At 34.0% G+C, this 26,882-nt stretch overlaps 1 protein-coding gene across 3 annotated transcripts in view; it reads right to left on the bottom strand.

The window, feature by feature from the left end:
- Positions 1-26,882, bottom strand: part of Ih (hyperpolarization activated cyclic nucleotide gated potassium channel Ih) — a 311,031-nt gene that overhangs the window by 180,945 nt on the left and 103,204 nt on the right. For all 3 annotated transcript variants that reach the window (XM_081745789.1, XM_081745794.1, XM_081745799.1), the window contains exon 3: positions 11,733-11,870. In XM_081745789.1, the coding sequence (XP_081601915.1) occupies positions 11,733-11,870 (138 nt within the window). The remainder of the gene's footprint in view (positions 1-11,732; positions 11,871-26,882) is intronic.

The following is a 26,882-nucleotide window of genomic DNA, read 5'->3' as shown; positions in this document are numbered from 1 at the left end:
GCCATATTTCTTACCTTTTCATGCCGGCATATGTAATGACTTCTATATATTGATTTGCTATATATTACAGGCACGCCACGAAACCTCAAGTCTGAATCCAGCAACAAGATCATATAGTTTTTTTTTTTTTAAGATATAATTTATGCAAATATCTATCGCCAAACTGAAATATTCAGTCATCATTGGCGATCTGGCGATCGAAAATTCCAACCTGGCGACCAATTTGGTACATGGTTTTGTTTTATATTACTTAAGCACCAGACAAGAGTTGGAAAAATAGTTTTATTTTTTTTAAAAAAAAGAACAAAACATGTGTTTAAACATAAAAAAAGATGTTCAAAACATTTTAAACATGATTTAAAACACAGACGAAAAAAACACATGTTTTAAACATTTTTAACAGTTTAAAACACGATTTTTAACATGTTTCAAAATCATGTAATAACTTATTTCTTAGGACTTTTTGCTCTTTACTAGCAACCGACCTTTTCATTTATTTTATCCTGATTTATAACACTGTGCTGGGTACAGAATATTTCAGTATAGTTTAGTAATTCTCAACTTATTTCATATTCCAACCCCTTTTTATTACACCCTCTTGCCAGTGATTCTCATAAGTACTTTCTTGGTTGTAATTAGCTTTTTAGGTAGATTTTAAAATCTACCTACTGTGGAGATTTCACACAATCTATCAATATGCATGGTGAAACAAAAGTCCTCACCACCTTTGTGCGTTGAGAACGGATTGAGGGAGAAAGGTGAAACTTTTAAGTGGTCTGACACATCAGATAGTGCTATCAAGCATCATGGCTGCCATCTTTGATTGGAATTCAAAATTTCAAATACAAATGGAGTCATGTTACGTGTTTTAAGGCTAGAACTTTACCAGAAATACGCTTGTGCGGTTACTTTAGGCTTAAAACAAGTCTTTCGGAGTTACTGCTTCTGAAAATTTCCTAATTATGCTCTTAGGGGCTAAGATCGCGTTTCATGGAGGCGGGTGTGAATTTTAATTGCAAAAATTTGATTACTATTTCAGAACACTCATGCTAATAAAATTATCTTAAAATAATAAATTTTCGAAAAGTAATGATAGTTTGAAGCACACTTCATGTTGTGCTAACTTTAGAATATTTTCTGCAAGCCTATGTAATTGGTTGTTTTTTAAGTCAATAATTCATTGAAGAAAAGTAATATTTGAGGCGTTCAGAGCACTGTGGATCCAAGTCCATTTTCAATAAGGTTCAGGTTTGCTCAGCAAATGAATTTTATTTCCAAACGTAATATTTTCGCAGTCAAGAGTCCGCAATAAGTATAACTGAAGCCACGTTAAAGGCCGTGGGATAGTTTCATATGACAGCCGCTAGATAGGGGCGTCAATGGAGCAGGAGGGCATCCGCCCCCACCCCACCCTGAATTTCAGACTTTGGGGGCAGTAACGCAGTTTTAAAAACCTTTCGATAAGCAAGATCCAACAAAATAAGTTTGAGGTCCTTACACCGAATAAATAAGGAGGAAATACAGATGATCGAAACTGGAAAGTTGTTCCAAATGATGTCGTTTTTTTCTTCCCGTAAAACTAATGTTAAGCGATTCCAAGTTGTACGGAGACTGACAAGGTACATTCGCGAAGTGTCCCCTCGGGATTCGTGTAACATTGATTCAAATGCAAAGTTCTCCGTGGCCCAATGTGTATTGTACTAATTTAAGCGGCCCATACCGGTAATTTCCATATTTATGGGCCTTCATATATCCAGAATTCAATCATACACTACTATAACACTCGGACACAAAGTTGATTTTAGTTTCTTTAGATTTCACTGGACATGAATATGGGCATATGCAGAACAAATTGAATCAAGTACTTCTTCTCTGACATATGTTACCCACCTTGGCCGCCATCTTGGATTTAACTTTCGGTTTTTCAAATGGCAATTGGTTCAAATGATACATCAAATTAATGTAAACTTTTCTCGGAATTTCATTGGTGTACTGAGTTTTATCGTAGCTTGTAAATGTCAAGCACTTCATATTGAACCAAATAGAAAGTTGTGCAGGGCTCCGTGTGTATATGCAATCTTTTATGTGTTATCGTTGATGAAATATTCTCTGAACTTATATACATGCAGACACACAGATGTCAATACGGAAATGGTAGGTCTTTACCCAAATTTGGCCGTATCTGGATCTACATTAGGCATTTTGACAGTAATACAATACTTCCTTATTATAGTATAACATGGAAGTAATAACAATCACTCATGGAAATGTAATAAGATTGTTTTAAGGAGTTTACCAGTTAGAAATTGTTTTGATTTGTCAACATCAAAAACGTAAGCGTAACTAATATTAACCTGCAATGTCTATTCGCAAAGTGGCTGGAGGGAATGAACATGTAATGCCTTCCAAATGGTACAAGCTACGGTAAAATATATTACACCAGTGAATGTAAACGTAAATGTCCGATGTAACACTTGCACCTATTTCCATTTGAAAAACCAAAAGTAAAATATAATATGGCGGCCGGGATGGGTAACATGTGTCAGAAGCAGTACTTGATCCAATTTGTTTTTCATATGCCCATATTCATGTCCAGTGAGTAACATCTAAAGAAACTAAAATAAATTTTGTGTCCGAGCGTTATGGTAGTGTATGATAGAATTCCGGATATATGAAGGCCCATAAATATGCCAATTACCGGCATGGGCAGCTGAATTTAGTACAATACACATTAGACAGCAGAGAACTTTGTATTTAAATCAATTTTACACGAATCTCGACTGGAGGGGACACTTCACGAATGTACCTGGTGAGAACCAACATGTTGGCTACTATATCAACAAATGCCTGCGATATATTAATTTCAGAACCGCAATTTCGAACCGCAAGAACCCTATGCTTGTTTTCAGAATACAACATGGAAAATTTGTTTCCATGATAATTCTTTTATTTACTTTTTAATATCAGTTCTACAAGTAGTACAACCTTCGACTATGACACTTTCTTGCAAGTTAACTTATAAGCATTTAAACAATAAATTGAACATTAAAAATCAAAGGGAGAAAATGAGACAAAATAAACTGTAGATTACCACATTGCCACGAGAAGTCAAAACATTCACATGAGAAGAAAATAGTCTTCTGAATGGGTAGCACTTTTTGACAATTTTCTTTCTCTGGCAGATTTTTTTTTTTTTTTTTTTACAAAAATAAGATAAAATAGAAATATGTTTAAAGGTGCAAAGGTGCACGTGCACCCCCTCCCTTGTAAATATACACTACCTAAAGTGAGAAGCTAGAAGTGAAAATAGCAACACTTTCCGAAATTTTCCTCTGTCATGTTTCGATTTGGGCTTAAATCAAAGGGAAGTTTTGCAAAATCGATAGTTTAAGTCAATTTTCTAAACGTTCAACAAAAGGATTCACCGAGAACAGATACTTAGGATTTCCAGGGCATTTCCTCATTCACACCACAGGTGCTAAAGGCATTTAAAAAAATTCAATTCAATTCAAATGTAGGCCTACTGGTAGTTATTGGTGCACCCCCTCAGAAGATTCTTTCTACCAAATCTTGTGTGTTGGTCCCCCTTGATGAGTTTCTCGCTATGCCACTGATGTCTGATATGTATTTGATTTATAAACTAAATTGCTTGCAAGCAAATGAAATGGCCTTCCTGCTTCCCTGGGGGCCAGTATATGTGTAACTTTGGTGTATGTAGCTCCGGGTTCGATCCTTGTTGGGAAGTGAGCTCGAGCATCAACCACATTGGTCAGTGCAAGACTGTTGTAAAATAAACATATATGGTGACTACCGGCAGTGAGCTCCTTCATGCCTAAGCGCTTAGCGTACGCGCCTTTCGCCTGGAAGAAACGGGTTCGATTCCCGGCGTGAGCACATGTGGTTTCGATTCCATGTTAATCAGTAGGTCCCGTCTCATAAAGCCTCGCTGCCGAAAAGGACGTTAAACTCCAAATCAACTCAACTATCGGCAGTGTCATCACAAGAAGTAAAAATCTTATCAATAAGCTTACATTAAAAACTTCACTCTTTGATCATTTCTCTTTTTCCTCTTTTTAAATACAGAGCAATCAAAGTAATGCTATTCTCAAAGAACATGTGCCTGGGGGGCCTAAGGTGTTTACTGAATCTTAAGTATGAGGAAAAAGAAATCAGGCTGAAAAACGTGGAATTTATTTACTAGTATAATGGAGATTATTTTAAAGCCAACCTTAGACTCCCTGTCGCCAAGGATGTTTAAACGTTACTCAAGCGTAACTCCAAGACCATCAGAATTGAAGAAGATGAAATACAGGTACAAAAGGTAACCGATAAAGAAAAGAGAAACATAGAAATGGTACTCATCATAACAAAAATATGTCTACTTACACAAAAATGTTCTGCAGAATTTCAATACGTTTCATATCGCTAAAATCAAGGAACAAAACCCATTGGGTTCGAGAGAGAACTGGTATTCAGTGGAACCAGTTTTATCTTAACAATCTCAAGCAGGTACGACCTACGTGGGTATTTCGAGTAACGCTAATCCCTTCGTGACCGTAACTACAATACCAAAATGCAGAATGTTCCATTGAGTAACGTTACTCAGCGTAACATAATTCAGAGCGTACCATTTTAAAAGTTACACTGACTAATAACGTTATTAACTAGGTGCAGAAATGGGTTACAAAATAGTAACCGTAACAGATAACAAAATGTAAATATTGCACATTTCGTTAAGTTATCCACCCTTGGTATTTTGATTTGTTTTGCTGATTTTTATATTTCGAGAGATATTGGGCCGTTCCGGGACTTTTTCCGCACCCTGTATATGAACAAGGCTTTATTTTGGTATAACTATTATTCGTGTACCGCTTCTGGTTCAAAAGTTTTACTATAGCAAACTTCGGGTTGTATTGTATATTGGACACCCTGTATATATATATATATATATATATATATATATATATATATATATATATATATATATATATATATATATATATTTGCGCTATGGTTTGTCCTGGCTATTCATTGCGAGTTGACTATTTTACATTTTCTAATCAGAGAAATAAAAACATTCCTACTAATAGTAAATGGCTCAGACATGATCCAGTTTTTTAATATTAAATTTAGTATCAAACTGTCCATCCAACTGATTTCCACTGCGTGTGCCATCGAGTGATATATCATCTTTGGCATGGAACATAAATCCGTTCGATCTTCCATCAAACTTCTGCGCTAAAATATTCAGTATATTTTTCATATTCAGTAGTTAAATTTCTTCAGTACCTGCATTTAAAAATGTAAAGGAAAGAATATACTACTTAAATTGTTATATTTTACGTTTTCTCACGTGTTGTTTTGATACTACTTTAGTCCATTTTTGCATATTGCCGTCCAATACAGAACAGATGAGGTACGGTGAGACGAAATGAAGCAAAGGGTTGATTGATTTTGTATTTACGGCCTACTCCAACGTTCATCCGGGATCTAGTGAGTCATCACGCACTCTGACCACTAGACTAAAAAGAAAACTAAAAAAAAGGTACAGTAGAATTTGGGACTGTAAGTTTGTGTTGATTATACATTGTGGTGATAGAGCTCCTTTTTATTAGCATGTTGAATGCCGAATTCGAGCGTTTCTGGGTCAGTGTGCCTCTAAAATTTAACGTTAATTCTGTCATTTTATTCAGGAGTAATTCTGATATATTATTTAGGAGATGGGAGAAGAAAGGTTTAGAGTATCCAAGACCTATCTTAAGAGAGTGATGTGGGAGAAACCCTACAAAAATATATCAAATTTACATTGTGCAAAACTGCATTCTAACTCAATGCCAAATTGAAGTGTTTCTGGGTCAGTGTGCCTCTAAAATTTAACATTAATTTTGTCATACTATTCAGGAGTAATTCTGATATATTATTCAGGAGATGGGAGAAGAAAAGTTTAGAGTATCCAATACCTATCTTAAGAGAGTGTTGTGGAAGAAACCCTACAAAAATATATCAAATTTACACTGTGCAAAGCTGCATTCTATTTGGTCTAGGAATTAATTCGTGCGGGTGGACAAGAGATGGCGCAACGAACGGAGCGTCCCACAGTTCCGTGTATCCACACATGTGTTGCAAACCCCTGTCATCGCGTATCGTTCGTAGTATAGGGCAGTGGATTAAAGCGTCAACAACACCAGTTTGTAGTTAAGTGAACATGGCGCAATTTGTGCCTGATAAAGTGTTTTTGCGGGGTGTCCTGCTGCATTACTTTAACATGCAGAAAAGTGCGACTGAAAGTCATCGTATTTTGGTGGAAGTGTATGGTGACCATGCTCTAGCTGAGCGAACGTGTCAGAAGTGGTTTGCACGGTTTAGAAGTGGTGATTTCGGCTTGGCAGACCAAGAGCGAGCTGGACAGCCAAAAAAAATTCAAGACGAAGAATTGACAGCATTGCTCGAGCAGGATTCGTGTCAAACGCAGGAACAACTTGCAGCAGCATTAGGCGTTGATCAAACAACAGTCTCCAAACACTTGAAAGCCATGGGAATGATTCAAAAGATGTCACATTGGGTTCCACATGAATTGAAAGACAGAGACGTTGAAAGACGAAAAACCATTTGCGAATTGATGCTTCAACGACAGAGCAGAAAGGGGTTTCTGCATCGAATTATTACGGGTGATGAGAAGTGGATCCATTACGAGAACCCTAAATGAAAAAAGGCCTGGGTGAAACCAGGTGAACCAGGTCCATCACAACCAAAACGAGATATTCACTGTGCAAAGGTTATGCTGTGCATATGGTGGGATATGAAAGGTGTGGTGTACTATGAGCTGCTGCAACCGGGTGAAACTATGAATGGAGAACGTTATCGACGACAATTAATGCGTTTGAAGCAAGCTCTGGCCAGAACACGACCAGAATGGGAGAACAGACATGATAAACTTATTGTTCAACATGATAACGCTCGCCCACATGTCGCAAAACCGGTCAAAACCTATTTAGAAAATGTCGGATGGGAAGTTTTACCCCACCCGCCGTATTCACCAGACGTTGCTCCTTCGGACTACTACTTGTTCGATTGCATGAACAACGATTTGATTGGACAGCGGTTTACTTCTTCAGAAGATATCGAAACATGGGTCTCTGACTGGATCGCTTCCAAGGATGAGGAGTTCTTTCGCCACGGAATCCGTACATTGCCTGACAGATGGGCGAAAGTGGTGGCTAGCGATGGACAATATTTTTCTTAAGGTATTTATGTATTTTGTGTTTGTACTACAGCTTCAATGTGTGCGTACCAACCGCACGAATTAATTCCTAGACCAAATATGTCAGTTTCAAGTTTCTCTCTTTCCTTTTTCTTAAGTAAATAAGATATATTCGAAATTTATTTTCTGAGTTCAGCCTTGTTAGCTTCAGGTAAAGTGTTTACTTTATAATTTTTAGTGGATACATGATTATTGTAAAGACAGTATTTAGGCATGTATTATAAAATATCGTACACCCGGCGGAAGACTGTTACAAGTCAAAATGCACATTTGCGAGAACATGACTTTTAAAGTTTGTTATTCTATCAAAATCGCTCCTGGAATACTGGTATATGTGCTATCTAGGCTAGGGGTTAATTTCTTAATTTTGTTTATGCGAAAATATCCCCAGGTAGAGCTCGCTTCTCTCTCTGTATTCTCTTTTGAGCGATGATAACTGAAAATTTCGATTTTTTGAGTTGTAACACTCTTCTACCGGGTGTGCGATATCAAAATATAATATATGGGCTATCGAGAAATGCTGTTGAATTGTAAACATTTTATCCTATATAAGCTGCGGTACGCCACTGCATAAGTAATATATGAATCTGTTGGTAATTTGAAAAAGCAAATGTCTACTGGTTGTCATAGTTGTAAAGCCCAGATGGTTAATTAACACTATATTTACTCTACTGAATTGGTATTATTATTCATCTCTGTTACATGAAGTGTTTCTATACATTTTTTCCATAACGCGCTGTATGGATGCTTTATTGAAGCTATAGGAAATAACTATGTGTAGCAAAAACTAGAAGAGATTATTTGTACAAAATATGGTAATATACTTGCACCTCTTCAGAATTACTGCTCTCAATGAATTGATTCCTCTTTTCACATTTTGACTGCAACATCTATTAGCGGTATTATAATTGTTAACCTAATAAAATAGTTAGTTAGAAGCTGTAGTACGTATATAAAAAGAGAAAAAGATGCTAAAGAAGTTGACAGCCTAAATAGGAAGCGATGACAAATAAAGCACGAGCCAAGAAAGAAAAAAATTAATTTCTTGATAGTACTTTGTGCTGTTGGAAATGGTGTTAAAATTATCAATATATATATAGGTAATATTCTATACTATCATTTGATGAAAATATGGATTATGTTTAAGATATCCTATACGTTCTCAAAGTCTTTTAGTGGAACCTGGAGTAAATTCGTCGTGCTTTAACAAATTAGAACCGTCTCGTGAGAAAATTAATAATAATAAAGTGAAAACAGTTATAACAGTTTCAATATACTGGCTCACCAAGTATTCAATGATTTCCCAATTTTACTTCAAAAATATTTTTAAACCCAACCTGTAAGGACATAATCGAATATCTGTTTAATTACTTTTTGCTTCATAGTATTTTGTAACTAAAGAACGGAAATTTTACGATAAAAAAACAAGTAACAAATAATTACTTATTTCTTAAAGCTTCTTTTTAAGGTTTGGGACTATTTTAGTGAAGAGGTGCGGTGGCTGTTTAAACAAACTTAAGTTATTCTATGTTCATCAATTTAAATTCCTGATTTCCAGTTCATCACATTATCACCTTCGATTTCAATGCATATTGCCTCTTTTCCATCTCCGGATCATCCATTTGTCTTTTTAGCTTAGAACTTCTACCTAATTCCAATTAATCGCATGTCCCATTTCTCTTATGTGTTTGTAAACTGCATTTCTATTTCTTCCTAGCCGTATTTCGTTCTTATATTGTTTAAATCGCTTCTTTAATCTCTTTTCTGTTCCTCTAACATATCACATATCACATTCACTACACTGGATTATATATAGATCCTATTATTAGTTTTTTCTCCATTATTCCTACCACTAGTTCCTCTTTTTCCCTTAGTGTCTCCAATAACCCCTTGCTTCGTTTCCTGTACATTGAGATACCTTCCTTTTCTTTATAATTCTTTGTATTATTTCTGTATCTTCTCTCATACATTTTACCTCTCACTACAATATCTTCTCTTTTTCTCTTTTATCTCATTTCACTCTTCCTAGTCCTCTTTCATTTTCTTCCTTCTTTCTTGATCACTCTTCCTTTTGTACTCCAATTTCCTCTTTTCATATTCATTTCACTCATACTGGTCATGAAAAAAATTCGTTAATAAAGTTCTTTTCTGTTGAGAGATCCATGTCATTCCTGACTCTTGTTCCCAGACGCACAACTTTCCTGATTCCATTTTGTAATAATCTTTTCTTCTTTCTTCCTTAACTTAATATATTGTGTGCAAAATAAAACACAAATACTAATCATAATTGTTAAGAGTCTGCTGTGTTTAAACGAAACATTTAACAAATTTTTGATATGTTTACGTGTAAATCCAAGTTATGACAATATAGGGTTACCAGATTGAAGTTTTAAAAAGATAAATTTATCAGAAGAACTTTTTTTTGGAAGAAGAAAGGATTTTTGGAGGAAATACGATAATTTACTAAAGCTATCTACACAAACTTACAAAGAATATTCCCTGCAACGACAAAAAGAATTGGCAAGATCAGGCAAAAGTAGTCAACTCTCAGCAACATAGCGTACAGGACAAACACATGTTCCAAATTACTCAAAGCTCGAAATCATTCTATTATGAACATTAAATAACAAAGAAGAAAACATTCCAAGTCATATAATATTAATACGTTTGGAAAGAACGTAGAAAAATCTTTAAACAAGATAACGCTTATTTGTGGACGATAAAGTAGCAATACAGAAAAAGCCCATAACCTGACCACACTTAATTACAATACAAAACAGCTTGATATAAAGCGACACTATACGATATGTAATGTAAGCCAAAAATCTGGTAATGTAATGCTCTTAACATTTCCTCCTGTGCTTCCCATAACACAACTCATATTGATTTTTGCTAAGAACTAACAAGAAATGATGTCGCAGCGATAGCTAGACAGAAGGAATGAATTACTGTCAATACGAAACGCCCCGTCCATTACAACACAGCAGAAAACCAAATTTGACGGAAGCAATGTAGAGATACTATTACTAATAAAAACTAATTATCCTAATAATGAAGTTGTAACATCATTTATAATTCAACCGTAACACCTATCTACGAGGTATCTCTTCCTTTCTTATACCTTTAAGAGAAATCGGTCACTTTAGATATACTACGCACACATACTGGTGTTTGAAGTGGTTAGAAAAATGATTATATTATTGTGTCATTTACTATTTTACTCACGTCAGTTACAAGTAAAATGGCATGTCTTATACATTTTCATCAATAACTTCGGAACGAACACTACAATGTGACGTAGAAAGGACTTAATACCTTCAACGTTGTAAAAAAATCCTGGAAACCGTCAGTTTTGTTCCAAATGTCAAAAAGACACTCTTTTCAAAAATAGTATCAACTCTATTTCAAGTCATGTTTCTCTGCTTCTATATAATGCATTACAGCGCGTTACATCTTACATCTTCAATCAATGTATCTTGTTGTCTGTGAATAAATTCTACATAGAATTGCATTGTTCTTTTTAAGAGAGCCAAGTATGTAACCAGTCATTTTGGAGCATCTTGCTAAGAATATAATCAGGTAAAATTTCTGAAGTGAACAAGTTGGTAATGAGTGAACCAGGTGATTAGGAAATTACTTAATTAAGTAAATTCCTTGATTTGAAGCTTAATATATGTATATTTTCAATATTGCTTGTGGTAGACCAACAGCTTAATGTTCGAACTAAAGTATGTCTTCTCCTGGGGGAATTGGACCGCAATATAGAAGAGAATTATGTACATAGAATTTAAATAACAATGTTTGAACAAGCAATGGTAATAAGTTTATAGAGTATCAGAGAGATGTAAATGAACCGAGGTAGTTTAACCCATTATTTTTAAACGATTACAGTATATTCATAATCAAAGTACCCAGTCTATTAAAAAATATTGATTAATAAAATAAAAAAATATTTGTCGAAATATTTTTTGTTACGGTATAATATATGTTAGATTTTTTCTCAGAAAATTGCATTCAAGATTACCACCTCTCCTAATAACTTTAACCTCCTTGATAATAATTCATTAAAGTGCATTAATAAAACATCATTCCGTAGCAAATAAACACGTCAATAAACGAAATATACATATTTATAAAAAATCTTCCACAGCAAAAATTTGTAACGACTTATGCTTTCTGAAAAAAGAAAAAAGAACAAATTTTATACATGTACTCCTGTTAATAGTATAAAAGAAACCAATTGAAAACAAATCATGTTATATTTAATACTAATATTTAAAAATTTATATTTATAATTAAAAAAAAAATATGCAACTTAATTAAACAGAGAGCGGGGTGTTCATACAAACAATTTTAAGTAAAGAAAACTCATAGCCAAACATCAATATAATGATAATAATAAAATCAAATAAGAAGATAATGCTAATGCTAATGCTAATAATAATAATAATAATAGAAAATGGAATCTTACATAGACTTCTTCCCATTGGCTGACGTAGCGGACTAGTCTTGAAAGGCGTAACAAACGAACAAGGCTGAGAAGCTTAGCCAAGCGAAGGATCCGCAACGCTCGACCAGCATGAAGGATCTGGAAACTCTCACTGAAGTCCTACAAAAACAGAGCGAATACCACTCGTGCAGTACTGCTAACAAATCTTTTCTATCAATGTTTAGACAGCAGTGATTTACGTATAAGTTTGTTCTCAGGACATACAGTTGGATACACCTAATAGGTTTTTGCAATGTTTTAAAGATAGATATTGATCACACCAATTTGACGTGAAAATACAGGACGAATATAAATGTTTATATATACGATAGTTGTGATTTTTTTGGCTAAAAAAATTCAAATTTTTTCAATGTAATATAATCAACATTTCCGCTTACATAATCTACCCATAAAACGTTGCTAAAGCCTATCAGATTCATTGTGAATATTCTGAGAACAAGTACACATAAATTTGTGCCACATTTCTTTAATTAAGTTATATTTAATTAAAGAATCCGATTTTCAAAAAATTATTCATCAATGAATACAAAAAGCAAAAAGTATTTACACTAAAACAATATTCAATTCAAAGGTCATAGTAACAGACCACTTAAAGTGAAAAGTAGGAGATTCCCTCGCACGTCTTAAACTTACTTTGATATGTACAGCCACGAACATTAATAAATGGAGGTTGGAGCCATAAGAAATAATGGCTTCAGCCTCCATTTATTAATGTTCGTGACTGTACAACAATATTTTTTCTTAAGGGGATATTTTTTATTGGATTAAAATGCAGTGATTAAGTTTAGAAATTCTAGTTCCCCCCTTTCCTCTCAGAGGTACAATATTACAACACTCTGCTTGTCATATAGTTTGCCATAATATACCAGAACAGAACATCTTCTTGGCTACGCGGATTTGATGGTGTAGCATTATATCTACTTTATCACTCTAACATTTACATTACCAATACGATTCCCATTAACCTTAAATGCAAAGGTATTGAATTGTTCTGTATAGCTTTTCAGATAATACCTTTAAACTAATATACCAGAACAGAACATCTTCTTGGCTACGCGGATTTGATGGTGTAGCATTATATCTACTTTATCACTCTAACATTTACATTACCAATACGATTCCCATTAACCTTAAATGCAAAGGTATTGAATTGTTCTGTATAACTATTTTATATTTTAGTGAATCTAATAGATCAAATTTTCCATGTTTTGAGGGAAGTTCCAGCATATACCATCCAGACTATCCACTTCTAAGCTTAGGCCTATCAAATAGCGGTTACTATTAAAGTGAATGTCTATTGAATACATAAATGTAACTTTTGCCTTCTTGTATTCATTGGAAAATAATTTTCCACAATCGGGAGATCCAAGGAAAAATATATTTTGTTTATCTGGCTAAGACAATTACCATTATGTTTGAAAGTAACATTATTAAATTGATAAGTTTATAACTGTGAATATAACATCTTAGTATATTAATACTAAGTAACTATTTTACAGCTAAATATTTTCAGTATTACTTATCTGAGAATCAATATGACTTTTCCATATTAAGTAGAAAAAAAAACACCAATTAGCAATTAACTGCGTTGCTTTTCTTGGTTCAAAGCTACTATTATTAAAACTGTACAATGAATAATTGTCTTTTCCTTCTAGTTAATTTGAAAACTATAATACTTAGCTTCCAATACCATCTTATAATGAAGAAAAGTGTTGTATCATAAATAGAGATGCAAGGGCTCGGAAAAAAACCGGCTTTTTTGGAAAAAAACTCGGTTTTTTCTGCTTTGCTTTTTTGCTTCGGAAATTTTGGGCTTTTTTCAAAATACTGCTTTAAATTGATGAAACAGACTTTGTATCGCTTCTCTATAACACAAAAAATCACTTAATTAGTGGTTGATGCTGATAATAATATAAAACATCGAAAATAAACTATGAATTTCGAAAAAATATTTCAAACAATTTTTCTTCAACATATTTATGTTATGAATTTCACAGGATTAACCAATGTATATAATAAGAATTTTTTAACCTCCTATATACAAAAGTAAGCAGAGTTGGCAAGAACCGTGGTTGTTTTTGAATATGTCCAGGCTTTTTTGGTTTAAACCAGGCTTTTTTGACTTAGATTTTTTGCTTTATGTATTTATATTACATATTCACAGAAATAGCCTAAGTTTGTTTCGCCTTGATGTTATTATGCAACAGCGGGGTTATGCCGGAAGAACTCCCATAAGCTTAAAGAAGTGCGGTCAGTAAATTTCTTAAGTTGAGAATCTCCCGCCCTAGCCATTGGGAAAATCCCGTCATTACTTGAAATGTAAGACAATAACGGGAAAATCCTGTTATTGCTTTGCATGTAAAATTTAAAGGTCAACGTACCATAATCAGTACGCTAAAACTGAGGTATTAAATTACAAATTTAGTACCGGTACGTAGATATCATTGAAAGTCCAATCCAAGCTAATGTTGGAAGCTACGTAGGCAATCGATAAATTTTGCCAATTTCTATCAATATATTTAAGCAATATTGGCTTCTTTATAAAACAACACGCATTTAGGCATGTAGAAATATACAATTTGGTTTGTTTAGTATATTTAGGCTTAACATCCTTACGAAATACGGAGGTTATCAAGGAGAAGACTTTCGCTTAAACTGACATCCGAACCGCTACTTGGGTTACGCATGAAAAAAGGATTGTGGTTCGACAGAGAATTGAACATGGGACACCTTGATTAAAAGGTGAAAGGGAAATAAAACTATTGCAGGTGGTTTGATATCTGGAAACGTTACCATGAAGTTCACACGATTCGCATTTTTCATTCTTTTTATTTTTGTGGTTTAAACCAGTTATTAAAAAAAAAGTTGGTGTAAATCAGCCAACCCTAAAAGTAAACACTTCTTTTTAAAGAATACACAAATAACTAGCAAAATAGTATGTAGTATTTTTACTTCAAAATATTCCATACCCTCTTTTTGAAACAAAATAAAATTAAAATAAAACATAAGAGAATTACTTAGATTTATATGATACACCTAAAGGCTGCACATCTAAAGCTTTTGGTTCTGTATATTCTTGAAATTCTACAGTTAAGTTTTATAGAACCACCATCACAGTTTACCCAATCCTCAAGTTTTCTGAATTTTTAACAAGAGGGATTCAACATATCATTACGGAACTCCCCCCCCCCCGAAAAAAAAACTACGGAATATATTTAAGTTAAGCTAAATACAACTGCACAACAAACATGACTGAGTGATTAGCTTTTGCGCTTCTATCGGGAAGTCCGGGATTCAACCAGCATTCGACCATTCTGGCAAAGCTTTTCTTCATTCCATCTGTGAATGTAGAAATAGTGCGTGTACTGTGAGTTGGGCGACTTCCTTTTTTATTGTTTTTAAATTGTTATTATTACTAATTACCAGCAGTGACGGTTTTGCGAAGGTTAGGGGAGCGGTCTTTCGGACTGAAGCCCGTTCCCCAAAGTTACGGAATGTCTGCAACAAACGAAATATCTATTATTTATGCCTTTACTCAAACTTTAAGCTCCCGTCAAATAAAAATTACGAATGTTTAAAAAAAACTAAACATTAGTAAGAAACCCTTCCCAAAATACTTTTCTAAATCCGCCACTGATTCTCAGTATAAAATGATTTTTGAAGTTGTATCCGGAAGATTATTGCTAAACATATAAACGAAACGAAATATTATTTATGCCTGTACTCATAAACTTCAAGCACTTCCCAAATAAAATTAGAACTTTTTAGGAAACGAAACAATCAGAAAAAACCCTCCTAAAGTACTTTTCTAAATCCGCTACTGATTATTTGTATAAATTGGTATTCAAGGTTGTGTCCGGAAAATTATTGCTAAATCACTTCACAGCTACAGTATAACAGAAATGTGGAAGTACGGTTTGACGGATATATTGAAAAACGTACGCTTTGACGGATAAATAGAAAAACTGGCAAGTTTAACTTTTGCGCTAGAAGCTAGAGTACTAAAATCTCTTAGAAATGAAACACGGATGACAAACTAGAGAAGAAAAAAGATGTCGATAACTCAAAAGTTAAAATAAAGTTAAATAGCCTCTAAAATTACCCTCAAATACTACATTCTTCATGTTAGCTTTAATTCGTAAAACATGTGCTCCATCCATCTTGATGGTGAATTTCAGAGCGAAATATCACATTCAGGTCATGGAATTTTTATCTAACTATAGAATATACTATAAGAAAGCTATTTAGATAGAAAAATCATAAAGTTGAAAAAAGCCAAAATTTCCAAAATTCTCGTTTTTTTCCCAAAAAAGCCGGCTTTTTATGTGAAAAAAACCATCGATTCAAAAAAGCCGGCTTTTTTGCATCTCTAATCATAAATACACGTATTATATTTAGTTACTTATTTTTTGGTGTTATGATTGTTAATTTTAACTACCAATGCTTTTCAGTTTTTTATTATTTTACCCTAATAACACATATTTTACACTCTTAATATCGTAAACATGTCAATATTAATTTGCTATTTTAATCTATCTTATCGTTATACATAGAACCATAATATTGAATCTTGATAAGAAGAAAAATAACACATTTCAAGTAATTGTTTCACGATAAAAATTCTAGAAGAAAGATATACATTCACTTTTCAACATGGTTTTAAACAATTTCCCTTTTGTAGTGCAAATCTAAAATTAAGTATGTATAACATCTTTGTGACTGAATGAAACACAAGAAATATAAATACAATAAAATTAACATCTTTTTAAAATTTTATTACAGTCGGCACACTTCATTATATTTTAGGTTTTATTGATAAATTTAACTAAATTTGTCCCTTGATAGATGAACTGTCTTAATTATTTCAGAATATAATTTTCGCAAAAGTCCTTATTTGTTTCTATTGATTACATAAGATTTTCTTAATGTGTGTTGGATCTAAAGTTTCTTTAAAAGTCTAGAATTTTAAGATTTGAATTCTTATTTATTATTTAATTTGGTATGTTAGTTTTAATTAATTATCACTAACTATAATCTTTATTAATACGTATCTACTACATATTTAAAATGTTAGTTTGAGAAATTGTTATGAAGTGAGAATGAAATTTTAAGGCTACATTAATGTTAGACATCATGGAATTTATTTGTGTAACCAATACTGGTTACATATGTATTTTATGTCAAGGCCACTGTGTTTACTCAAACCCAAAATATTGTTTATATTTGACATTTATTAAGCAGGGAAAATTGATTTTTCCTTACCATATTTATTGAAAAAAAGATAAGAACAGCGAAATTCAACTTTCTATAACGAACAATAGAATATTTTTATTCTTTACCAGCCAGGTGTCTTGGCGACAACTTGCTACAATAAATTGAAAATATTTACGTTTTTCGAAAGCATTAACCCTAGATTCCCAAGATATTGTAGGTAATAGGACATTCGAAGGGGGTAGGGACTTCTCGAACTTACTTAGTATTTTTATGCACTTCTTAAAGGTAAAGTTACTATTTTAAAACTCTTTAACTCATAAGCGTACATGCACTCTTGCACATAAATCACATAAAATTTATTTCGTTTTCTTTACAGAAAGCTACAGTATTCTTTGTTAACTACAATGACTTATAAAAGGAAACTCAGCTGCCGCCAATAGTGCAAAATTATTTTCTAGTTGGCCAGAATGACCAGATGCATATTTTATTTGATTCAGAGACACATGAAAGATAAATTAGCTTCAGATATGGCCAGATAGTAGTCTGGTACTTAAAACACATTTGAAATGATATTCAAATGAAACAATTCCAAGTAATCCTAAGGGGGGAGCGGATTCACGGACTTATTGTTCTATTTTCTAAGCTACTTATGAACTATTTTTTTCATTACTATTGCAAATTGTCTAAGTAATCGCAACTAACAAATAACTAAACAAGAACAACAGGCTCATAACATTTTGTTGGATATTTTTCTAAAAAAATACTTTGTGGTTTCGAGAGGTTCCTCCTTAAGATTTCAAGAGTGAACAAATAAACCTTCATAAAGTGGTAATAATGTGCAGAGTGCTTATTTCAATATTAGAGTCTAGCTCCAAAATATTTTGGAATTCGCCAATTAAAATCACAGTTGGGAATTAGTATTTCATTTCTCTGAGCTACTTTGTATATTATTAATACGTAAGTAATTCGATGAAATTTTATTTGAATGAAAATGCTACACTTTTGTTTTCTGTGGGAAAGTATTACATTTTGGAGTATAGAAGTTGGAAGTGTGCATAGAATATTTCATATCTTGGATATTTTTTAATATCAAGAAGATTGTTGCCAGTATCATTCACATTTATCAAAATAAACTTTACATATGCAAAACATGTACACGTATACACTTATTTGTTTAATGCTATAACTTTACAAAAGTCATTGGCAGAGATGTGGTTTCTCCAGAACATAGAACTACTACATTTTTTCAAGATTTTAGGAAATAGATAATTCACTATTCAGTCTTCACTTTTATACCAACATAATTGGACACATTGTCATTCTGTAATGTAAAGGTTCCGAGGAATCATCATGGTTATTCAGTATACATATTTAGTATTAATATCATAAGTTGCAACCTCAAATGCGTTATAAGTAACCGGTAATTGGTTAATTTATAATGGCAACAAGATATGATTAAGTGTGATATGCACTATATTTGTATAGTGCGTATTTCGGTAGGAATACCGCAAGATCCTTTAGTGTCCAGACATTAGGATTATTTTATTCCATTTTTCCCCAATGCTAACATGAAAGTGTGAAAGTGAAGTACATTTATAGATTTCAGCGTGAAAATCACGATGAAAGGGCAAATATCTTATATTCGAAAGCGACCATTTAGTGATATACTTATCAAATGTGCAGTTTACGTATCTTCCCCTTGGTAAAATTTTCTTGTGCGTTAGTGCCACTCGTTTCAGCCTAACAGGATAACAATAAATTGGATTTACTCAGGTAAACGTAGGAGTTTCATTTTCCAGGATTGATGTTTTTCATGGCTGTGTCGAGTCACGTATACATTATTTAGTTGATTTAAGTAAACATACTAAGAGGAATATACATCTGTGAGATCAATTTACAAAATGGTTACTATTTCATTTATATTGTTTGTTCATGTCTGCAAGTATTTATTCACGTGTGGTTAGTGCACCGTTAGCAACACAAATTTTCCAGTCAACCAGGAACGTAGTCAGCGCTGTCGGTTACATTTGTATTTATATTGTTTCTATGTATACTTCTACCTCCTTGCAGTGGTAGAGAGAAAAAGCGTAAATAAGTTATAAGAAAAAATGTTTACTGGAAAGAAGCAAATTTTTTACGTAACTATCTCAAGTAGTTTGTATTGAAAGCTTTACAAAATCTTAAAAATATCTTTTTAATCGTTGGTAATTTAAAGTCTCATTCGATTACCAAAGCTATAAGAGAAGGACCAACAATTCAACGTCTGAGCCGGGACACACAAGCTTCCATCGGAAATCGAACAAGAGGATCTCACACTGGAACAAACTCTGACCATTTAATGGCGAGGGACAAAGATTTGAGAACAAACATGACCAATCTTCTTTATCTCTTAAATTAATGAAGGAGAATGGGTAATTTACAAATTATACTATCCATATAGAAGGAACTAATACTATCCTTATTCATAGGCAAGGTTATTGATTATTTTCCTTAAGAAATATTTTATTAGAATATTACCTCCTATGAGTTGTTATATGTGTTTCTAATTTATACTTTCACTTTTGGATTTGGATTTGAATCTTCCTTAGTAAGGAATTTGAAACGAAGACAATTAAGTATCCTTTTCAGGAAACTAGGTACAATTTTAGTATGTAAAGATTTTTTCAGACTTTCATTCCTCAGAAAAATATCAATCAAAGAGGTATTTCAATGAGATATGTACTAATTCAAATATTAAAATCAAAGTTGTTCCAAAAAACTTGAACATACCTGTTTTCATAACAAAAAAAGAAAGAAAAGAAAAAAAGAAAAAGTTTCAAAAGTACTATCCTTAGGTAGTAGATTTTTGTCTGAAGGAGAATGGAAAGAAATGTAGATGCGCATAATTTGTCCCTTTGAAGATCTCTTGAAATGTTATTAATAAAGTAGCCTATCTACTGATGATCAAAAGTCTTCAAAAGAAGATTGGGAGATAAGATTTTAACTTGACCCTACTTTATCTCTATTAGTACATTACCATATGTGAGAGTAGCAACAGCAAAAAGGAATGATTGAATACGTTTAAACTGAAGAAATTTGTAAAGTAAGGTATGACATATGCATAACTACTATTTCAAGGTGATGCGCGTGGTTGGGTTCAGCAGAGCTAGGTTCTTTGTACAGAGTAGTACCACGAGAGTGCAGTTTACGTTAATGCCACTATACATCATCGACGAAAGATTAATATAAACAAACGACTGTATTGACACGCAACAGTATGATCGGCCAACATGAATGTGCTCCTTCCACTGTGAAACTGTTTCAAGTACAGAACATGTTACTAAGACAGTAAGGTGTGTGTCATAAGAGAACGGTACACAGTAAAAATCGGGCAGTGGATCTACACGTTGACAGACAACGGGATTACCGGGACGAACCTATATCGTTTTTCAAGATATTACTCGATGCTGGAGCGTGATAACGGCTGTCCTCTTGTCTGCTGCACACTGAACTAATGGCACCTATACCTTTACATCGATCACCATTGATCCAGAACCGCAACATTTCAAGACTGCAACGGCATGTGCGTCCCTGGTGTGCTGACTGCTGAGTGGCAGACGATCATGTTTTCGAATGAGACTTACTTCAGCGTATACTACAGTAATAGGCTCATGCGCGTTAGACGCTACCATAGTGAGCACAATGTGCCAGCACGCATTGTTGATCGTGGATAAACATGTAGATAAACGCCACATGCATTACCGACGAAAGGATACAATATAAACAGATGACTACGTTGGAATGACGCTGTATGATGGGGTTACAAGAAGGGGCTTCTTTCCCCTCAAAATTGGTTCACGAATATAGCATGCCGCCACGACAATGAGGTATGTCAGTAGAGAACTATACGCAGCAAAAATTGGGCAGTGGATAGCACCCGAGCGGTAGATACGATGGTATGAAGCAGTACTGTAGACAACACGGGGACTCGACTACTTTACATTGAAGAGAAGTTCACCAATGACTGCTATATCTGTGAAGGTCTAGAGGTCGAGGTCTCCTCTTTCTTCAGAGAACGGACACCATAATTAATCAGTAGAGTGCCCGACCACATATATATTTCATATTGCGTAAGTCTTATTTGATGATTGATGGGTAACGCTGCTTTCCTGGCGTAAATGTCGTCCGTAGAACAAGTATGAGATATGGTTAGTAGGAACTATGCTCATCACGGCGCTCAACATATAAAATCAATGTCTTGAGGAATCGGACACAAGCAGCGTGGAAGGAGCACATCCAAAGTCTGTTCGATTCTATATCGGTATGTATAAAGGTTCAGATTGAAGCACTGATTTATGAACGTCACACGTGCTGTATAGTGTAATTTTATTGTTGCAATTTTCAGGAATAACAATACACATGCAAAAGATGTTTAAATACCTTGATTGGAGAAAGCAAAGTAGTGTTATAGTTAGAAATAAGAATAAAGCATGATAATAATCTAGAGTGACAGATGACCCGATTTTAACGAGATTATCCCTTTTTGTGAAAGTCGTTTGATATCCGAATAAAATATGCAAATGAGACGCAAAATGTCTGTTTTTTAAAAAATAATGTTTCTAACTGGTAGTAAAGTGATATTAATCACTAAGTGCTATTTTAAAGACACTTTTTAAATAGTTTTCTACAGTTTTCTTTTAAAGAAAGGATCAATCCTTCATCAAGAAATTCAATCATTAAAAAAGTATGGCATTCAAGAGAGAATCGATGCCGCTAATCTTGATTTCTGTTAAATGTTAGAAGATAATATAAAAATTAAAATTGAAGTAATGTTAAATAAATAAGGACGTGGTTATTTTGAATAGATAAGTGACTTCTTCACTGGCATGAATAATGACATAAGAATGACTAATTACATCTACATGGAGTGACACATTATGCCAATTTACCGATTATCTCGTTTATTTTATTTTCTAAATTCGGTCTCCCTATGATAATCGTTTTTAATGAAAGAATATTACAATGTTAAATAAGACAATTACAAAGTATTTATTTTAAATAGAAATTAACACTACAAATAGCAAAGTTTTGAGAACAATAAGTCACATTTAGTAATGTGATGGTCTCTAGTTTTAGTTTATACAGATACAATACAGTTAATGGTCTTGCTGCTGTTAAGCTATTTTCGTTAATTTTGCAGCTGTGAAGCTTTACGTTGAATTCCAAATCCAATAAGCTAAGGCGCTAATTGGGTATTTGTCGTCTAACTTAAAAAATTGAAGATCAATATTTAGGATGGAAACGGATGGGTGCCCTGTCAATCGTGATTTCCAGTTAAAGAAACATGACAATTAATATTTTGTTTAAAGGACAAAGAAACAAAAAGTTAAACTCAATTATGTGTTATACAGAAACCTGATTGTGGCATATTGTCAATAATTTCCTGCTTGTATAGGCTAAGAAAAAGTTAAATGTTATGAAACACTACCTATTTTTTCATGTTACGTCTTTGTTCAGTAATAGAATGTTTACTCTTGTCTCGAACGATCACTGGTTCGATTTTGAGCCACGTGAGTCTGTGGTAGACATTATTCGTTGATTATCCTACATTTCTCGGTGTTTTAGTTTTATTACTATTATAATTGCAGTTTCCTGAACCATAACTCACTTGCATTTATTAATTGCATCCTTGGTCTAATAATCACAATTGCAAAACTTTAAATGATTTTTATGTACAGTGTAGAGTGTAAGAAAGTTGATGATATGTATCAAATGTGCGGTATATATATTTGTATCAAAGAAGAATGCTATTCTGAAATCCGGAACCATTTTCACTTACTTATAATAGAATTTTTATTAGTTAATTCAGGGTGTTTCAAAATGAGTTTTTGTGTGTTAGAATATGCGAGATCCTCGCCTTTTATAGCGTGTGTCGTGTGACCAAAGAGCACATATGGAATATTTGTAGAGGGTACAGGAAACTAGGTGAGTGCGGTTATTTTCATACATATAACTCTCATGTTTGAACGTGTAATACTTTTGAAAATATGCCTTAAGAAAGCTAATAAATCATTTATAGTAGCACTGTGTAATGAATTCGTGGAATATATAATGAGTTAACTGCTATATTTCTCTTGTTTTGGCTTGAAAAATCTCGTGTGCCAGGTTGCCATGATATCTAGAAATACGAGTCTGGCGCCCATATAATTTAAATCCAAAATATGTAGGTCGATGTATCAAGTAGTATTTGTATTATTAAGGTACCTAGTTTTGAGAACTGATGTCTACGTAGGAAGAAAAAGTTTCGAGCACTGCTCTTGTTCATGATGAATCTTTCGACAGCTTATCTGTCCGCCTCTCTTTGTTACAGCTTTTTTCAATTTCAAACCATCGCATGAAAGCACTTCCACTGTGAAAATATAGTAAATACGATTCTTAGAGCATTAAGATAAGAACAATTGTAGCAACCGTGTGTGGTACTCGATCGCTAATATGTACAGTAAGTGGTAGAAGCCATGTAAAGGGTGTACTGGGATATGGATGTTTTAACGGGCATTAAGAGCTTTATGTGCAGAAAGTACCATACTTGTAGCCGTAGTATAATAGCATGAAGATTCACTATATTTGTAAATACTGTATGTATACCGACAATTTTCAATGTATACAATTTAGAGTTTGAGAAATGTATAGGTGTCAATGTAACATGAACTTTCAAGGCAGTGGGAGCCAAGTTTTCAAAATAAAGGAAATCTATATATGTAGCTATAGTATGGGGATTTATTCTCAATTTGATTTATTTTAAATTTGAATTGAAGTGGTAGTTAGACTCCTAATGTTACTGGTCTGCAATGCATTTTAAATTAGAAGAATAGGCCGTATTAACACGTTAGTTTTATGTACAGTAAGTGTTTTACTTATTTTGTCATTTTCCTTTTACTATTTTAGTAAATTTATTTATAATTTACAGTAAGAAACTCCAATATGAAAGGATATCCTGTAGCTTTCAATACGGCTCAGAGAGGGGAACCAATATATGACATCACGCCAAAACAGTTCTTTGTTGTTGCTGTGACGTAAGCAGTGCATTTTTGCATCGAAGGTTTGTATTTCTGTAATTAAGAAACATTTTTCTGAAATTTTAGGTATGTTATACTGAAGACAAGTTCAACACTATGGTGCCATTAATACAACTTTTGATCAGAAAGAAAATGTCCAATCAAGAGAAGAATGAATAAAACTTTTATTGCGGTGTGCACAGGCACACTCACCAGGGAAGGGTCCGAATGAGGCACTCGAGTTGCCGGATGACATGTATCAGATATGAAAGAGGGTGTGAAACTATGTACATATGCAAATTTATGGCGGCTGAGGGCAACATGGAAAAGCAAGAGAGCCGGGAGAAATATGGCTGACTGCAAGGCCCAGCAACAGAGAAAGTTAAGGAATCACTCGTTCTACGCATGAATATTCACAGAAAGTAAGGTCAAATGTTTAGTAGTAGATGCATGATAAGATCTGCTATATGTAATGAACATCATGGCCGCTATATTGAGTAGCCATCTTGAATTCGGATTCACGATGTAAAAGAGAAAGTGGGTAATATGGCATATGAAATAGCACTGAAATTTTACCAAGAATTCATTGGTATTAACCATTTTGTAGTAACTTTATTGCGAGTTGAGAAGTAACATGCAACAAAGTCGTGAGGCGAGATTTGAACAAAATTCGGAATAATCGTCGGAATAATGTTGGCACATGATGCAGATCTAGAAAAAAGATTACAAAGAGCATTTGCATATGCAAAGAGCTGATAACATTGCAGTGTTAAAGATGCATAGTTGTTGTCACGTTAGAATACTCGACAGAAAGGAGGGCTGAGGATTACAGGTACAATTACGACTTGGTTCTTCTCAAAGAAAATAACATGTATCATCACATAAGCAAGTATACTGATAGAGGTACATAGCAAACTATGAAGAACAGTTGATGTGAAGATTATCTATAAGAGTGTGATAAAAACACAAGAGCTGTTCTCACCTGACACGCTACAATCTATCTCTAACGTTTGATATTCTTCGACCACTGTACCAATATTCAGCAAAAACTACATTTCTGATCTTCTACACAGGGATTATTGTCGCATGTCCTAAACTCAAGCATTAATTAACCTTCCTACCAACCATCCTATCTTACTTGACTACTCCACTGATAACGAATATATTAGCTAATAAGTTTTCTCGCGTATTTTCTATCTGCAAACAAGACACAGAGTAGGTGGCACGGACTCATCTTTAGTCTCTTCTTTCTCTGTCCCTTACTCGCAACTATTCTGCATGTAAACATACTTTTTCTTTGGTCTATATACGAATTAGAGTTCTCCAAGCGGCAGTTTTTGCGTCATACTACTGAGACTATTACAGAGTTTATATGCGTCCTTCTTGCATGTTACTTCTCAACTCGCAATAGTTACTACCAATGTATTCCTGATAAAATTCCAGAGCTATTTCATATGCCACCTGACTCACTTTCTTTTTTATAGCGTGAATCCGAATTCAAGATGGCCACTTTCGATATGGCGGCCATGATGTTCATTACATATAGCAGATCTTATGCATCTACTAATAAACATTCACGCGCGGAACGAGTGGTTCCTTAACTTTCTCTGTTGCTGGGCTCTACGGCCGTCCATATTTCTTCCGGCTCTCCTGCTTCTTCATGTTGCCCTCAGCCGCTATAAATTTGCATATGTACATAGTTTCACACCCTCTTTCATATCTGATACATGTCGTCCGGCAACTCGAGTGCCCCATTCTGACCCTTCCCTGGTCAGTAAACTTCGCTTGTGCTAACGTGAAATTAGAGGACGCAAAATGCCTTAACTGCACCACAGGCAGCTATCATGCAACTTGTCACTCTGCCACTTTGTAGGAGAATTTCTAACTAATATGAAAATGCCAAACAAAACTCGAGTATGTGGTCGAAAGTATTTCATACAATTTTAGTCGTTGATAGATCTTTAATTCTCATTGAACGATTTCTTATCGTTCAAATCATTTTGAAACGTGCTGTATATAGGACAGTTTTTACTAAAGTATTTCTATGTTATGTTTCATACAGTGTCTTAGCGTGTGGATGAAGTGTGACTGAGCAAAGTTTGTGTAAAGAAAATGTTATTACAAGATTTGATAGTAAAATTTAGGGAGGATACTGATACTCCATAACCGTCAATGACAGAAATTTTTTATGATATAAGATTTATTCTGTTTCTTTATGCAGGAAAAGAGAGCATATATGCTTTTCTAAACATCGGTCATCGAAGACACCTTGGATCCTATTGTCCGGAGAAAGCTCCAACAGAAGAATACCTTATATGACAGGGACCACATTGCAATAAAATTCACCATAATCCCTTATATAAGTGCGTAAATACTATTATACAGTCTAATAGACCAATTCCATTTGAGGGGCCGGGGAGGCCCTCGTAGCCACCCCTGTCTACCATCCTTTTCAAAGTTTTTTTCGTGTAGAAGCTGTGGAATATCTAGGATATGATCGCACAACATTTAAAGGCTCATCCTCATTTCTTCTAATTTGCAATTCCCCTAATTTGTACCAGTTACCTTCTGGTTCATAGAAAAGTGTAAAATGCAGGGTAGTACTGTGTATGAAATGACATTTTCTTATATCCGTTAGTTGAACGCAGGAGTATCGTCTAGGGAAAGCGGGTGGATGGGAAAAGGGAATTGCCACACTATGAATTTGAGAAAAACACGCTTTTAAATAAATTGTATACTAATGAGAACATGAAGGTCTTATATTGAGTGGACATCTTTCCCCACCCCTACTTTAGTAAAGCCTAAAATGCTGCTGCTACTGGATGAGCGGTATGTATTTGTTTATGCTAGAAGGAGACAGCTG

The sequence above is a fragment of the Thermobia domestica genome, chromosome 2, assembly GCF_964235325.1.
Source record: "Thermobia domestica chromosome 2, izTheDome1.hap1.1, whole genome shotgun sequence".
Taxonomy (NCBI): domain Eukaryota; kingdom Metazoa; phylum Arthropoda; class Insecta; order Zygentoma; family Lepismatidae; genus Thermobia; species Thermobia domestica.
Note: the sequence above shows the minus strand (reverse complement) of the source record. Positions and strands in the feature narration are given on the sequence as shown.